The 17,528-nt window shown below is 35.6% G+C and overlaps 1 protein-coding gene across 1 annotated transcript in view; it reads left to right on the top strand.

Annotated features, from left to right (window-relative positions):
- The first annotated feature begins 1,938 nt into the window (after positions 1-1,938).
- DNAH8 (dynein axonemal heavy chain 8) overlaps positions 1,939-17,528 on the top strand; it is a 150,525-nt gene continuing 134,935 nt past the window's right edge. Inside the window, 11 exon segments of the mRNA XM_049833809.1 lie at positions 1,939-2,061; positions 3,430-3,619; positions 4,570-4,733; positions 5,719-5,895; positions 6,225-6,338; positions 8,753-8,860; positions 11,036-11,137; positions 13,211-13,357; positions 14,290-14,487; positions 15,050-15,126; positions 15,567-15,666. Of these exon segments, the coding sequence (XP_049689766.1) occupies positions 1,954-2,061; positions 3,430-3,619; positions 4,570-4,733; positions 5,719-5,895; positions 6,225-6,338; positions 8,753-8,860; positions 11,036-11,137; positions 13,211-13,357; positions 14,290-14,487; positions 15,050-15,126; positions 15,567-15,666 (1,485 nt within the window). The 5' untranslated portion in view covers positions 1,939-1,953.

Consider the following 17,528-nt stretch of genomic DNA (forward strand, 5'->3'; position numbering starts at 1 on the left):
TGAATATTCAGGTTTTGGAAACCTTAGTTATAATTTCAGGCAAGTTCTTCAAAGTGATGATCCATACACAAACAGTGTCTGTTTCAAAGCTTTGCATCCTTATTATCCAAAGCACCTTGTATAACATGACAAAATCAAAATGGCTATCTAGAGACCTGTAGTGTGTTAGGGTGGCCAGTTTATGGACAGGTACAGCAAGCTAATTATGGGGCAGTGTGGTCTCTCTCAGATGTGATCTCCTTGTCCTTCCAGATGTCAGCAAAATCTTTGTCATTGTGAAAAGATTTTGGAGCCAACTTGGCCAATTCGTGTCTCCAGAATGAAATCCTCATGTGTCATGTTAGTCCTCTTTTACAAATTAATCTTTTACATTTAGGGGCAGAGTAGTGATAGCAGGGTATGTCAAATCATGCAAATCAGCTGTGTATGTTTCTAAGGCTCTTATGACCAGTTACTTCCAGCTGATACTTTAGACTTACAGATCTCTGTGAGTGACAGAATATTCTCCAGTGTCTCTGCATTACTGGACAAGACCATAGTTATATATATAACTGATACACAGTTATCAGGAGCTAGGTCACCTGTGTGTGCAGGTTCAGTACTTGAAGGCAATATTTGAAATACCTATTATGTTGTTTTATAACTCCTCACAGTATTTGAGGATAAACATTATATGCCACCAAAACTTTAAACAGTGGCATGGTCAAATTATTTTTGCATGTCTTAAAGGCACATAAAATATTTGGAGTAACAAGTACTTATTTTTTGATTTAACAGTTGGAAGCCTTTGATTCTTTTTTTGCTAAGGGAGGAAGTAAAACACTGAAAGTTTTCTATCAAGAAGGAGAAGCACCAGGAATAGGTAAATTTTTAGCAATATTAATACAGGGAGATATGATAGTGCCTTTTATTATTAATTTTTTTAATGTTTCCCAGAATAAAATCTGGTTTTACTTGTTCATAATTTTGAAGCCTTTTGCTATAAGGACTGAAAATGCATATTTTGAATGCTTGCGTTAAGTCAAATTGTTTAGAAAAATTTCAGTCAATTTTAGCCATTCTTGGACGGAAGGCTGTAACAAGATAAGTTATTCTGAAATCTTAAATTGGTTGCAACTTTTTCTTACAAGAGTTATGCCCCCAGTTCATTAGAAAGCAATTTCATAAAACCTCTCTGAATTTGCATTTATTATAAATATTTGAATTTTTTTAGTTTCCACATGCTCGGTAGAGAATTAGAATTTAATGTCTAAAATCCCTAATGATTCTCTAAGCACTGAACCTGCTGTTCCCTTACCTATTTATATGAAGTCATCAAATTGCATAGGATTATACCCACAGAGGACCTGAGGGTATCTCATATTCTCTGTTTTCTCACTTAGGCATGACATTTTGTTTGATAGGGTGAACGTGAATAAACAAAGTATCTTGGTCACCAGCAAATTAACCCAATATGAGGGTTCCTCACTATGAAGGCAGTGAGGCACTGGAACAGTTTGCCCAGAGAAGTTGTGGATGCCCCATCCCTGGAAGTGTTCAGGGTCAAGTTGGATGGGACTTTGCGCAATCTCATCTAGTGGAAGATATCCCTGCCCACAGCAGGGGGGTTGGAACTAGATGATGTTTAGGGTCCCTTCCAACCCAAACCTTTCTATCATGGACCTGAGCAAGTTCCCTTTTCAGTGCAGTACAATGTGCCAAAATTGCTTTGTAAGACATATGTTATATGTTTGGCGTAGATTTTTAATTCTGTGGTTAATTACAGCCAAAAATTCTGCTGGTTTTGATTCTCTTACACACAAAAGAAGAAAATAAATGTTTTCTATGTTGAATTTTACTTCACTATGTTGATTTTAAGCATTTGATAATACCATTACTTTAAAAATAGTGACACTTATGAAATTCTTTTCAGAGTGTGGTCGGACAATTCCAGGAGTTGTAAAAGGAAGTAAAATGATGCAATTGTATGTGGACAATACCCCAGACAAATTCATAGGACTATGCTTATTTTTTGTTCGTTGTAAGAATGACAGCCCTTTAAGTGCAAAAACTATGCATGAGGTATTCTCTCGTATTTTAAAAACTAAAAACTTTAAAAGTAGTTATTTTTGTTTCATTATTTGTTTTGCTATTGTCAAGTAACTAAAGTTGCTGGTAACTGCATTTTTTGAATGTTAAGCTATATCATGCTCTTTAGTAGACAATGAATAGCTGTATTACTTCAGCAAATACTCAGGATATCTTGTGAATTCAGCATCTTACAGGACTCTTGTTAAAGAAGTCAGCATTTAGATTAATTTCTCATTCTCCTTGCTGTTTTTGAAGAACTTAAAGCCACCAAGTATATTTTAGATGGGATCAAAATCTCTAGACTAGAATGACTCACTGAGAAGACTTTATTGCAAATACCAGGAGAGGAAAAGTTTACTTGTGCCTTTCTCCTTTATGTGTCTTTGAATGTGTGAAATACACTTTTATCCTATGTAAATTATGTAGCATGAGCTTTTCTGCTTTAGAAAACAAATTCTTAGATAAGTGTGGGCTTCATTCTTGTTTATAGCTACACATTAATACTTGAGCAGTACTCAAGGGACTGTAAATTTATAAGAATCAGTCCTATACATATATCTTCTAATTAATATGATTTCAAATTCTTCACACAGAAAATCCATTATTAATTTATATACTTTATATTATATATTAAAAATGTTTTACTCCTTCTGAGAGCTAAGAAGGTGAAGGGGGAAGAGCACTACTAGAAGAAAGATACAAGATCTGTCTTTATCAAGAGTCTCAATATTGGTCATAAATATTACCTTTGCATCAGATTCCTTACTGAAGTGATAAGAAAAGGGAATATATGTTCTAGGAAGTTAGTTACATGAAATATGCTAATATTTGCTGATTTGAATGACATTTAAAATGTTGGAATATTAAAAATAGTCAGAACTTAGGAAGTTTTGGAGAGTAGACAAAAATTCCATCTAAACCAAAGTAATATACATTCAGTCAAATAATTGCTTCTAATATAGTTTCAGATATGGACATTCAGAGCATTTTTGCTACTTGCTTTTCATTACTTAGTACCTAATTGTAGATGGGGATATGTGGAATATTTTTAATTGTTATGTACTATTTAAAAGTTTCCAAACTTTCTGTATGATAGGGGAATAACTGAAATTAAAAAAAAATATAGACTGGCAGCCTTTTAAAACTGTATTAAATCAGTATTGACTTCTCTTTTTTTATTGAAAACAGTATCTTATGGTCACATTGTAGGATTCAGTATTTTGTAAAGATTTTTGTCTCCTTAAATTAAAGGTTTCATTGGCAAATTGGAGTGCCTTTATAAAAAGAATACACTGATTTTATAATACTGTTTCCAGTCTAAGTTACTGCATTACTGACAATCATTCTGTTACAATGCAGGATATATTCTTTGGTGTTTTGGATGCCACTGAAGGACTCCTATGTGGTGTTAGGAATATGATAGAAAAGATTTTTCTCCCTGCTATCCTCACAACAAATAATTGGGGTGCTTTAAGTCAGACCAAACAGGATACAAAAGACAAACGGAATTTTGTGGAAACAATTAACAGATACCTTTCATTTTTAGAAGGTAATCATTGCATTTAGGAAGAAATCAAACTAGAAGTATTCTACTTAAGAATTTATGTTTAAAAGCAGTAGTACATAGGTAAGGAACTTTTCATGTTCTGCAAGGAAAAATAAAATTATCCATTACTTGCATAATAAATACAGGAGTAGGTTATTTACTTAACACTCTAGTGATTAAAGAGTGTCATGGCTTAATCCCAGCTAGCAACTAAGCACCATGCAGCCACTCACTCACTTCCCTCCTGCCCAGTGGGATGGGGAGAGAATCAGGAAAAGAAAAAGTAAAACTCGTGGGTTAAGATAAGAACAGTTTAATAGAACAGAAAGGAAGAAAATAATGGTAATAATAACAATAGTAAAATGACAATAATAAAAGAATTGGAATATACAAAACAAGTGTGATGCATGATGCAATTGCTTGCCGACTGATGCCCAGTTAGTTCCTGAGCAGTGATCTGCTTCCTCTGCCAATTTCCCCCAGTTTATATACTGCGCATGATGTCACATGGTATGGAATATCCCTTTGGCCAGTCTGGGTCAGCTGCCCTTGCTGTGTCTCCTCACAGCTTCTTGTGCCCCTCCAGCCTTCTTGCTGGCTGGGCACGAGAAGCTGAAAAAATCCTTGACTTGTTGCCAAGTAGTGTTTATACTAGCTGAAAACATCAGTGTTATCAACATTCTTCTCATACTGAATCCAAAACAAAACAGTATACCAGCTACTAGAAAGAAAATTAACTCTATCCCAGCTGATACCAGGACAAGGAGGAACTTTTTCTGGAATCTTCTGCTTTATGTGACTGCAGTAAAATGGCTATTACATTGAAACAACACTGACTGCAGACATCTATTCCCAAATTTAAATGCTTAAACTAGTAGAAATTAATTTTAGAGTCTTAATTGGTTCTGTATTGTAATTGCTTTTCTCTCCCCCCCCCCCCCCCCCCCCCCCAGGGGCTATAATAAGCATTGAAGGAACTGTTGAGTTGAAAAAAGTAGATTGCATTAATTTTTCTAAACTCCAGTCCTTTGAGAAAGTAACTGCAGCAGCTGATAATCCTGACATGGTTCAGCAGCTAGAGGAAGTACTTATGCTGTGGTATAGACAAATTGAACAGGTAAGCTGTTGTTTTAACACATCAATCCAGCATGAATATGAATAGCTATTTATAAATTATATGAGACTTGCCTGAAGCTAGCTGGAGGCTTCAGCTGCATCTCCACCTGAGTAAGACAAGTGCTTCACTTCTATGCACAAGTTAAGCAGGTAGTCCTTATCCCTAGGAACTTAGCCTAGCAAGAATAAGAGTTTGTGAACAGTTAATGCACAAATAGTAAGAAGGAGAGGACATAAGGATGCAGGAGTAATAACACTGGTGAGGACCACATATATATATATACACATACAGTTAGGTATACTCTATACATTACCTATTAAGTTTCTGCTGCCAGTCATGGTATGGGATACTACTCTTTGCAAGATCTTTGACTGAGCCCAGTAGGGCATTTTTGATCCTGTGTAAATCCTAAATGGTAAGGTCTCAATTATCCAAGTAATTGGTGTCTGAGACTTCTGTGATAAAGCACTGAACCCTTTGTCAAAATACAGAATCTGTGTAGACTGGACATACTTTACTTGTAAGGGCATACTATGTTTAGAGAGTTTAGATCATGAGAATAAAAATGTAAAAGATGTAGAAAGAGCTGACTGTACTTTTACTTTACAAATGAGTACGTTTATGGCTTTGCATCTGATATTTCATATTTTTATTAAAATAGTTCAAGTTTTTACAAGTGAAGTTACATTTGGTGCTTTTCAATCCATAGATTCTGATTAAAGAAAAAAATATGGGTATATGCTGAAATTCACCCAGTTTATGACAGCAGTTGAACATATGTATTGGTTGTCTTCATTTTAGTTTGAGAATATGATTAAATTCAAACTTAGGATGCTTTTCCAAATCAGAACCATTTTCATGTGTCAATAACTGCAAGCTTGTTCCTTTTTCAGTTAGTATTTTCACAGTGTTTCTTCTCTCCTTTATAAGGATTTGTCTGTTCTCTATAGTAGATGTTTGGGGTTTTTTTTCAAATTGGTTGCAGGTTCTGATTGAGAGTAAGCAGATGAGGAAAGAAGCTGATGATTCAGGTCCACTGACTGAACTAGAGCACTGGAAATGTATGTCTGCTAAATTTAATTTTATTATTGAGCAGATCAAAGGACCAAACTGTAAAGCTGTCATTAACATTCTGAGTGTTGGACATTCTAAACTACTAAGGGTAATTATTTTTTTTCTTATGTTATTTTTTTACTATAGTAGACAAACTTGCGATAATTATTTTGTTTCATTGCATCTAAGAGAGATTTCCTGAGGAGAATTAAGAGAGGAAAATTTAGATATGGTGCTGGTGTGCTTAATATTTTAAGAGAAAGAACAAGGCATTTTTAGAGATATAGATAAAAATTATCATAAATTAACTTTTATTGCTGGCTTTGACAATGCCTTTAAAACATTAATTTACCAGGCTTTACTTCTGGCACATCGGTGCAAGTTAAAGAAATAGTTCACTATGTATAAAGTTTTTTTACCATACTGTTTTCCCTCTAGATGTGGCAAGAGTTAGATGCCAGAATCACAGATGCAGCAAATGAATCGAAAGATAATGTGAAATACTTATGCACACTTGAAAAAGTTTGTCAGCCACTTTACAACTATGATCTTGTAAGTATGCCTTTCATCATTCTTTAAACAAAGTTTAGGTATTTACTTAGAATGCCCAGGGCAAATGAAATCATCTTTGTATTTGCTCAAAAGTAAATTTTCTAATTTACTTTTCTATTTTTCTGATTATTTTTTTCTAAACACCTGTCAAGCTAAATGTTAAAGCATTAGCTTATTCTATATTACATAAAATATGTATTTATTGATAAATACATATGATTGCCTAGTAATTCAGTCCTGCTGCCAATATTATATTTAAAATGAGCTAAAACAGATACATATTTTATAATAAAAGAATCTTAAAATATGTCTTTCACTGAAAATTCCATACGTGTCAATGAACAATCACACGGCTGTAACCAAAATAACAAAATTTCAGTTATATAGAGAATAATGAAACCTAATCAGGTCCTAAATGGGTAAATTAATATTTTGATATTAAAACCAATATTAGCTAGTTCTCTTTGCAGAACTACCAGCTAGTCAGAATTTAAATAATTGGTTGTCCTTATTAGACTAGTCATCCCTAGTTCAAGGTAACAGTTATTAGGTTTAATATTAAATACTAATTATTATAACAGGTATATGTTTATTGATTGGTGCAGAATAGGGTAGAAGGAGGAAATAGCCTAGGAAAAATTGCTTCTTCTGCTCTGTTTTTTAGTCCTACCTGCCTCCAGTTCTCTGTTGGGAAGAGTTGCATTTCTTTTGAATTGCTGGCAGCTTAGGATCTTACTTCAAAGTTTTAACTGAGGGGAAGAAAAAAGTCTGTGATAATATATGACATAGAACTGGTACTGCATGTCATAGTAGGCGAGAGGAGTATGATAAACAGTATTAGCAAGACGCTGTTTATCTTCAGCTCTTCAGAGTATCACTAGAGGGTGCCAGATACCGGGCCATAATGACAAGCTGCTTCACATGAGTTAAGATAAAATTATTTTTATCTTAAACAAAGAGACATATGTGGGTGGAAACCCATTAAAGAGTTCATCAATTTACTAATACAGGATAGTTAACTGTAGTTCTTTGTTTAATCTGGAACAATTTGGATAAATCTGAATTTATGTTTTGTTTCTTGGAACAGCGTTCCAGACATCAAGATAATTTAGGTAGGATTTTTTATGGTATTCAACATAAAAATAGTGACATCCAGGTTAAATATATCCTGTTTTAAAAATAAGTATATTCTGGATTGAGTTGAATTTAATATCTGATATTGAAAAGTATTTTCAATATTAGTAGATTGGGAATCGAGTACATGCAGATTTAATATGAAATTTAGTATGTGTGTAAAATATGGCATTTAGTATATGCAGTATCACACATAGTCACATTTGTAGCTGAAGTGGGTTACTATATGAAAATTTAGACTGAGCATTTAACTCAGGTTTTGAATCAGAGAAATCTATAGTCCACTATTCAGGGGTTTATTTTTTTGTCAAGGATTAAAAAAGAAAACCAGTAGACTCAGAATCTCCTGATTCCATTTGGGGGGAGGAGCGGGGAAGGGTGATGAACAACATGCGGACACTGACAGTTGTTTTTATACCATATAGCCTTTCTTTCACACTCTTCTGCCAAATGCAAATGCCTGCTATATTTAGCCAGAGTATTAGTGTGTTTACTTTGAGTTTGAAGCCCAAAAGTGGCTTCTCTGTTGAGGAATGACAGTCAAAATTACTTTTTCTTGATGTTCTGAATTGCAATCTCTGATAAGTCCCTGATAATGTTAATGAATTATCATTTTTTACCTTTTTTCTTTTTTTTTTCCAAAATACTTTAGAAGTGATTGAATTACAGAACACTTGTAATACCATGGTTTGATTTTACTCATGTGAACAATGATTTAATGAAAAGATTTAGATGTGTCACATGATGATTGAATGAATTAGGCACTTGTCACAGTGTTAATTTCATTGATAATTACTTCATGAGTTTTTTGAAATGTCTGAATGAAATATTTTATGTAATGATTGTAATCACAATGTCATTGCACAGACTGTATTTAAGAGCTGTACCTGAAGGAAAACAAAAACATTAATCACAACCACTGTCAGCTGCCAGAAGAATATTTTCTTTTGTGCCAAAAAATGCAACCTGTACTTTTTGAATAAATGTTCAATTTTGATCATCAAAATAGCATATTAAAATATTTATATTAATATCTTTAATCTGATTTCTCACCAAATCATCTATGAGTTTTATTGTTTTTATTAGTTAAGGTTTAAAAATTTATTGAGTATGATTAGCTTTTTTTTTTTTTTTACAAGAAACTTTTGTTAACATGCCATGGCATTTTGAAGATTGATTCATGTGATTTAGGGAACAATGTAATTTAGAAGCTGTCAATAGAATAGAAATATAGTTGCTAAGAATAGAAAGTTATTTTTTTCTCAAAACTCTGCTTTAAGGTATCAATGATACATGGAATACCAAACTTGATAAATACTATTCGAATGATTCACAATGTTTCACGATATTATAATAGTTCTGAGAGGATGACATCATTGTTTATAAAGGTAAATATAATAAGTAATATTCATTATAAAAACGATGTGATTTTTCAGAAAAAAATTGTTTAAATCAGTAGGACATTTGTTAAAGAATGGTAATAAATAGTGGATGTCTGCATGGGAAAGGAGGATAAGTCAGGAGATGACTGAACTTGGACTAGAGACTTGTCTTCTGGAAGGAACTTTGTTGTTATTCTTGGTTCAGCAAAATTAATTTTTTTCTTATCTTCTTGATTAATCTCCTGTTTTGAATTAATCTGCTCAGTTGTTTCCTAAGTCACTGAATCCACAAAGACTCTGTTGTTATCAACCTTGAATACCTAATTAAGCAGATAGCTATCTGTTTGACTAGGCTATTCCTCCAAAAGGTATGAAAGACAAAAGGTTACCTGTTTTCAGAAGCAAGTCATACTTGAAAAGCTAATTGAATATCAGGTCATAAATTTTTCCACCTTAAACAAAAAATAAAGAACAGCTTAATAATTATACTAACGTATTTTGCAGAATCTAGTTATTCACTGCAGGAAAACATGGTTTGTGTAATGGTTATAGAACAAAGAAATCCTTTATAACTAAAATATATACCTCCAGTAAGCATATAGGGGAAATTGATAGTAGACCCTTGTTTTACCACTTTTTTTTTTTTTTTTTACTTTTTTTTTTGAACACCCCATGTATTGGTTTTGTGTGGCAAGGTTTTGGTAGCGTGGGGGGCTACAGGGGTGGCTTCTGTAAGAAGCTGCTGGAAGCTTCCCCTGTGTTCGAGAGAGAGCGAGCCCATACCAGCCGGCTCTAAGACGGACCTGCCGCCGGCCAAGGCCGAGCCAATCAGTGATAGTGGTAACACCTCTGTGATAACATTTTTAAGAAGGAAAAAAAGTTGGGATGGGGAGAAACAGCCGCCAGAGTGAGGAGTGAGAACATGTAAGAGAAACAAGCCTGCGGACACCAAGGTCAGTGAAGAAGGAGGGGGAGGAGATGCTCCAGGCACCGGAGCAAAGATTCCCCTGCAGCCCGTGGTGAAGATCCTGGTGAGGCAGGCTGTCCCCCTGCAGTCCAGGGAGGTCCATGGTGGAGCAGATATCCACCTGCAGCCCGTGGAGGACCCCACGCCGGAGCAGGTGGGTTCCCGAAGGAGGCTGTGACCCTGTGGGAACCCTGCGCTGGAGCAGGTTCCTGGCAGGACCTGCGGATCTGTGGAGAGAGGAGCCCACAGAGAAGGTTTTCTGGCAGGACTTGTCACCCTGTGGGGGACTCACGCTGGAGCAGTATGCTCCTGAAGGACTGCACATCGTGGAATGGACCCATGCTGGAGCAGTTCGTGAAGAACTGCAGCCCGTGGGAATGGTCCACGTTGGAGGAGTTCGTGGAGGACTGTCTCCCGTGGGTGGGACCCCACGCTGGAGCAGGGGAAGAGTGTGATGAGCCCTCCCCCTGAGGAGGTGAAGCGGCAGAAAATAATGTGTGATGACCATACACCCCCATCCTTGTCCCCCTGTGCCGCTGCGGGGGCTTGGTGGTGAAATCAGGGAGTGAAGTTGTGCCTGGGAAGAAGGGAGGGGTGGTGGGAAGGTGTTCTGAGATTTCGTTTTATTTCTCATTACCTTGCTCTGGTTGATTTGTAATAAATTGAGTTAATTTTCCCAAATTGAGTCTGTTTTGCCCGTGACAGTAATTAGTGAATGATCTCTCCTGTCCTTATCTCGACCCGCAAGCTTTTTGTTACAATTTTCTCTCTCCCCTGTCCAGCTGAGGATGGGGGAGTGATAGAGTGGCTTTGGTGGGCACCTGGCTTTCAGCCAGGGTCAACCCATCACACCCCAGGTAAAGTGTAAAGTTTTGTTACAATTCAATTTGAACTAGGATATTAAGAAATATGTGCTTTTTTGAGGCTAAATTTATCCATAGCTGTGGCTGTTTTCCATACATCAGATGTTAGGTATGGATTATGCAGCAATGTTTATGTTGCCTGTTATGTAATTGGGTTTTTTATATGTTTGTGTATTGATACTTGCTAGTGTCTATTATTTAACGGTCTAAGGGATTGAGCATTTCACTGCAGAGGCTAATAACAAACTGCTTACATGAAGCTGTGCTAAGAAATAGCAAGGAATGGTTTTGCAAAACAGGCACTTTTCCTTATAAGCTTGAGACCTACTTGTTTTCATTTGTCTGCACTAGGTTACAAATCAAATGGTCACGACCTGTAGAGCATATATTACAGATGGTGGCTTGTCTTGTGTCTGGGAGCAGGAGGCATCAACAGTGATTGAAAAAATTAAGGTTTGTATTTTGGTATTTTATTATTTACCTACCAAACCTATTGATTACCTATTGATATGCACAAGAAAGTCCATATCAATATGTATCAAGTACTTCACACCTCTTTACTGTTTTATTTCATGATGCTTTGAGTGTTTTCCCATTTCTTAGCCCACTGGCATTTGTTGAAATTAGAATGGCCTCATCTTTGTCAGGGTGGTCTGTCGCTGACCTTGGAATTGGCATCTTCACCATATGTGTGACCAAGGAATCTTGTCATCCTGCATAATCCACATTCTTCCTTCTTGAGGGTATCTGATATGGTACCATCTTCCTCTACCATGGAGAACCTGGTATTTGAATAGACCCCCATTTTGTGACACCCCCCCACACTTTTCACACCATAAAAGTTCAGTGCTAAGAAAGCCTTCCTTTTCTTCAGCTGATGGTGACATATTAAGAACAAATTAAGTACGTGCAATATGCCATAGCAAAATACATCCAGCTGTGGGGTTACTGGTTGCCAATACTGACTTCATTTCCACCTTCTCCTTTATTAGACTTTAGCTACTGACTTCTTATCCTACTCTGAAAGGCATAGGATTTCATAGTCCTTTAAAAATTAGGTCTAGAGGTACAAAAGAAAATTTATTGAATGTATCTTTCCTGACCTGACAGGATGATATGATTCTAATAATTCATCTATTTAATTGTGGTCATCTTGTGAGTATTCTACAGCTGACAAGCCCTCATTATTCTATGAGAGAAATATAAACCCAGTTTCTAATCATGGTGATCAGTCTTCATTCTGGTATCTGTATATTCTTGAAAACCTGAACATTCCTTTCAAAATGGACCTTTTCTCATGTCCTATGTAGGGTTTAGGGTTATTCCATGCAGGGCCCGGACGACACGACACCGATATGATGATAAAAGTCGCCAGTTTATTGAGCCTAGCTGATCATTCTTATACAATTCTCTAAGTTGTTTAGAAGCTTTGATTGTCTGCTGCATGCAAGCATTTGGTGTCCATGCACACAATGTGATTGGCTATATCAACACTGTACATGCATATAAACATAAGATACAGTTAGTTATACTCTGTACACGTGCATAATCACAGGACATAATTGGCTATATTAACCAGAGCATGCAAAACTTGTCTCAGTCTAATTGGTCAAGATAAATTGCCGAATTGAGGTGGTTTGTGCCAAGTTCCCTTTATCATGGAATGCGCACCTGTGTTTTTCTAATTGGGATCTTTCTTTTTCTGTCTTCTTGTTTATTCTGTTCAAGGCCTTCTAAAGGCGTCTGGAATGCTCTTGCGACCATGAGCTACTTTCAGGCCCAGTAACTAAGTTCCATATAATTGACCCCAACATCCTGTAATTCATAGCCAATTGTTGTATATAGCTATATATTCAGACAGGCTGGTGACTGCCAGTATATTGTGATAAAGTGTGCTTTCTGTTCCAAGAACTGACAGATTTTGTATTGCAATGATTATAGACTTTACATTTCATACCAGTCATTATTTTTACATCTGAAAAGGTCTTAGTGTTTTAAGTAAATAATTGACTGAGAGATTATTTTTCAATCTCACTTTAACTCAGACTTGTCAACACACATTCGTTTGTATAACAAATTTCCTTTAAGTCCCCTGGCAGTTCCAGATGGACTACCCTGTTATGCCAAATTCTGTCCTTATCTGGAGGACAGTCTGACCATTCTTAAGCAAGCCAATGGTTTTTCTTAATATTCAAATGTCTCCTTTAGAGCAGGAGTCATCACCTGCTTTTTGCTGGGCTCTAAACCACTCTTTAACAGGAACTAAAACTTTCCTGTTCTTTTTTTGGTGAGTCATTTCCCAGTGTTACATCTTTCACTGTACTGTAGTGTTGCATGTTCATATGTTGCAAATATTTGTTACACACAGTGAAAGAAAACCACTGTATGTAAATCATTACTGCTTTTTGACTGAAACTAGATTCAGTGATAATTAACCACTTTAGAATGACAGTAGCTTTGAGTTCTCCAGTCTCTCAGTCATAAGCATAGTGTAATGGGTATGGTATTTATTCCTTCACTTTTTAGGACTGCATGTTTCTGTTGAAAGAATATCAGAAATGCTTTCATGAAACAAAGCAAGAGATTTTGCAAACTCTAGGAGAAAAGACATTTGAAGTATCGGAAATGTACATTTTTGGAAAATCTGAAGCTTTTTGTAGGAGATTAGAAAAAGTGAGTATACTGTGTGCTGTTGTTATTGGTAGAGAAGGAGGGCTTCTCTAAAGAACAGTTTACAACGTGAACATTTGTCAACATGCATGCTCTTAATCATCCTGTGAAAGAGTTTGTAACTCTTTATTGAGAGAAATGAGGCACTTCTACAGAGTAAGTCATCCCAATACTTCAGGCAATGACCTCACAGTGGCCTTCAGAATTTGTTAATTTAATTCTGTTAGTGTGGAGAGAAATAATCTAATTGATGTTGATTTAGATCATTATTTTAGGAGGTTTAAAATTATGTGAAAAATAACACACCTTTTGCTTTTTTGAATGGTGTCCTAAGGCATTAAAAATTCTTGTTACTGAAGAACACAGTTCTTCAGATGATTTTGCTGCTTGGTGTGGTCTTAACATTTTGCTTGTTAATGCGATGAAAGAATTTTGAACTTGCATTCATAGAGTTTGTGGGGAAAAGATAATAGGTGCTCCTTGGTGCTGAATAAGGTCAGTCAAGGGATAAGAGGATAATGGGGCAATCATCACAGGGTAGGAATTCTGAGAGTCTGATGCTTTCTTTATCATGCGGTATATATACTAATCTGTATGGTCAGGTTTTTTTATTCTGTGAATGCATATGTCATGTTTTAACTCTTTTTCCATATTATCCTATTGAATCTAACAGTCAAATATTTAAAAAGAAATGCTTTACCATCAAAAAACCCCGAGATGATTTTACTTTGTATTGGGTTGTGGTGAGAACTGATGTTGAAAACTGAATTAACGATGCTCTGTTGAAGACACTTGACTTCAGAAGCTCAGAAGCAGCACGTTTCTGAATGCAGTAGTTAGAGAAGTGGCCAATGTTTATTTTATTTTACTCAGGTTTTCATTTATAGAAGAAGTAACAATTTGTTATGAGCATGAATATAATGTTGATATTTCAGATTACAGAGATGATAACTGTAGTACAAACTTTTCGTGCACTGAGTCTGCCTACCATTGAAGGGATAGATATTATGGCAGTAAAATTCAAAAATATCTACCAAAGTGTTCAAAAGAAACAATATGACATCCTTGATCCACGAAAAACAGAATTTGATCTGGATTTTGTGAACTTCATGGCAAAAATTGAAGGTTTAGAGGTAAGTAATATTGCTACTGATAACTTACTTGGGGAAGAATCTCATCACTACTTACTCAATATCTCCTGGAATGTTAGTGAGGCTTTGGACTGTGAATAGGCTATATTGCTCTTCTTCCAAAGAGCATAAAGTTTGTGTTTGTCTCAAGGGAGGCTTTTTCCGTTCTTTATCCTCCTTCCAAAGGAAGTTGTAAAATATATCATATAGTCCTCACTGAAGGTCAGTCACTCTGCAACCAAAATGACAAAAATTATGAGACCTCAGAGAATGATCTACATGGAGGTGGTTTATTAGCCTGGAGACGTGGATAGATTTTGGGCAGAACAAAGCTGCAACTGTTTTCAATACATGATTTGATTCTTTGCTAAAATTGTCTGGCATTTTAAGAGATTACTTGACTGACACTACCTATTTATTGACTATATTAAGCATGGACTGGTGAAGGCTGCTATTTGATGCTTTAAGCAGTAACAATTTTAAATGCTACTATGTTAAGAAATTATCATACATCAAAATAGTATTCTGTGACTAGAAAAACTATACTAAATTATATATTCTTTAGATACAGATACAGACATTTATGCGTACCTGTTTTGGGAGAATTTTGTCTTCACAGCATGCACTTCAGTTACTTCAAAGGTATTGGCAATTATGTTTTAAAATATTTGAAAGTAACCTCAAATTACTGATTAGCAGAATTTAAATACTACAGCTAATTTTAGAACGCAGGGCCTAATCAAAAATTTTTCATTATTGGTGTTCTGAACCATGTAATCATAAAAGATGTATTTTAGCTTTCTTGTGGGAATCAATATATTCTGTTTCTTAATTTCATTACAGTTTATTTTGTATATACAAGAAGACACTAAAAGAAAAACCTAAAAAACCACAACCAAAAACCCACCAGGGCAGAACTTTCCACCTTGCTTAAACTTGCTCAAAACAAAAGAAAATTCCCAGATCCAAAAGCATTTCCTAGATTTGTCCTTCTTTCATTTTATGTGCGCCAAAGCAAAATAAAATAAAAAAATTATTTGTGTTTTTAGAAATATCACTTTGGGTACTCATTTTTAATACAGGTTTCAAAATCTGAGAATGCCATGCCTTCAAGAAGAAACAGTACATACAGTTGGTTGTATTCTTCAACATTTTGTAGCAGAACTTGAAGCTATTAAAAAGGTATTTCATTTATCTGCAATAAATTTTAAACATCATGTTAAAATAAGAGCAAATATTTTAATGTGAATAATTTTTATTTATTCTGCCTATTCCACTAACTGTCAATGCTCAATTTATCATACTTCTATTTGCCTGTTACAGAAAACAGGCCTGAGTGTGTAGGCAAATACGATATACATGCTCTTGCAGGCAAATGTCATCACAATTTTACTTTTTAAATCAAAATCTCTTCTATCATTCCTTCATCAATAAAAGAAAAAAAAAAGTATGTTCCTTACTGGCTCTGTACATCATTTGCATATACCATGTGGTTTTGTGTTATATGAAGCCTCTACAGTTTATTTGCATTAATATATGGCTATTATCTAATGCTCTAACAGTATAAAATAGATATAAAATGTAGGTACATAGTATTTATGTTCATTATGAAGTAATTTTCCATGATTTGTGTAGTGTACCATGACTGTAGCATAAATGAGAATTAACTTCTGGGGAATGTTCACATCGGTGGACTTTAAACTTTTAGAGAGGGATTCATCTAACCTGACTGTATATGTCTGCAAAATAAACATCAGCATAAGAACTAGACATCCATATTCCCTTTCTACTCAAGAAAGAAACAAGTATTCTGGACTTAATTAATCTGATCTATTTTACATGTTAACTTGAAGATTTAAATAATTCCCTTCAAATGGCCATTTTTCTTCAATGAGCATAAGGGGCATCTGGAAAACCAGACTGATGCAAATATATTTTTTTTTAGAGATGTTTGCATTTTTTCAGATGAATGACACATGTTTACATGAGCAGCCAAGTATCTGTAAACTCTGCACTTCCTACAAAATGATTCCTCCAAACAAGGACTTAAAACTGTAGCCTAGCATGGCTGCTGTGAACTGCTCTTTACAGTGTCCTTTCCCTATCTACTCACTGTATATAACACTTTCTGAACCTCTAATTACTGGCTTAATTTGATGAACATATTTTCAGCAGCACTGCCTGCTTAAGAAATCACTGACCCCACCCCTGGCTGCTTTTTCCTAGCCAAAAAAATAGGTATGTTTTCTGAGGGGGTTTCATCCATGTCAGTTCCTCTGAAGTTCACCGTGAAGCTACTTGAATTTCTTTTGTTGGGTCTGTGCAGGAGAGTTATAGGGGTAAGAAGGCATGCCAGTAAGTGAAGAGTGGTGTTTGCTTAAGCAGTACAGTTTGTGTTACCACAGCATGAGCTTGCAATGCCTAAAGTTGGGTGCATACAAATATTCCTCTTCTGTTGAAGACTATGTCACCAATATACTGGCTAGTTCTAACTATTTATTAGATATTATTGGATTGCTTTTTATCTTTTCCAGGCAAGTTATTTTTCATAAGAAGTTGCTCCCACTACAATACTGGTTCTAAAGGGCTTGAATAATTTGTCACTGCAAATTTGGTATGTGATAATTTTAGGCCAAAATTGCCTTGACTACTATTCAGTGAGCAGGCCCCCTGTCCTTTTTTTTTTTTCTTTTTTTTTTTTTTCCTCTCAGCTTGGGCACAGATAAAAGCATGGGCTGTGTACCCAGGGGTCTCTACATGCATATTAATAAGAAGTTAGTAGAAGAGGGCATATGATGGAATCATAGATTATCCTGCGTTGGCAGGGACTCACAACAATCATCAAGTCCATCTCCTGAAATGTTAGCTGTTAGTCAGGTGTATGTGTCTGAAGAACAATGTTGAAGTTTCTGTTCAGGTAAGACCTCTCAGTTAACAATAGAGCTTAGGCCTTTCCTGAGGCCTTTTCCTAAGCAAAGGAGGAAAAGCCCCAACAAAGGTTCTCACAACACTTCCTTACACAGCTTGCTTTCACAGCAGATGGT

This window comes from Accipiter gentilis, chromosome 30 (assembly GCF_929443795.1).
Source record: "Accipiter gentilis chromosome 30, bAccGen1.1, whole genome shotgun sequence".
Classification (NCBI taxonomy): domain Eukaryota; kingdom Metazoa; phylum Chordata; class Aves; order Accipitriformes; family Accipitridae; genus Astur; species Astur gentilis.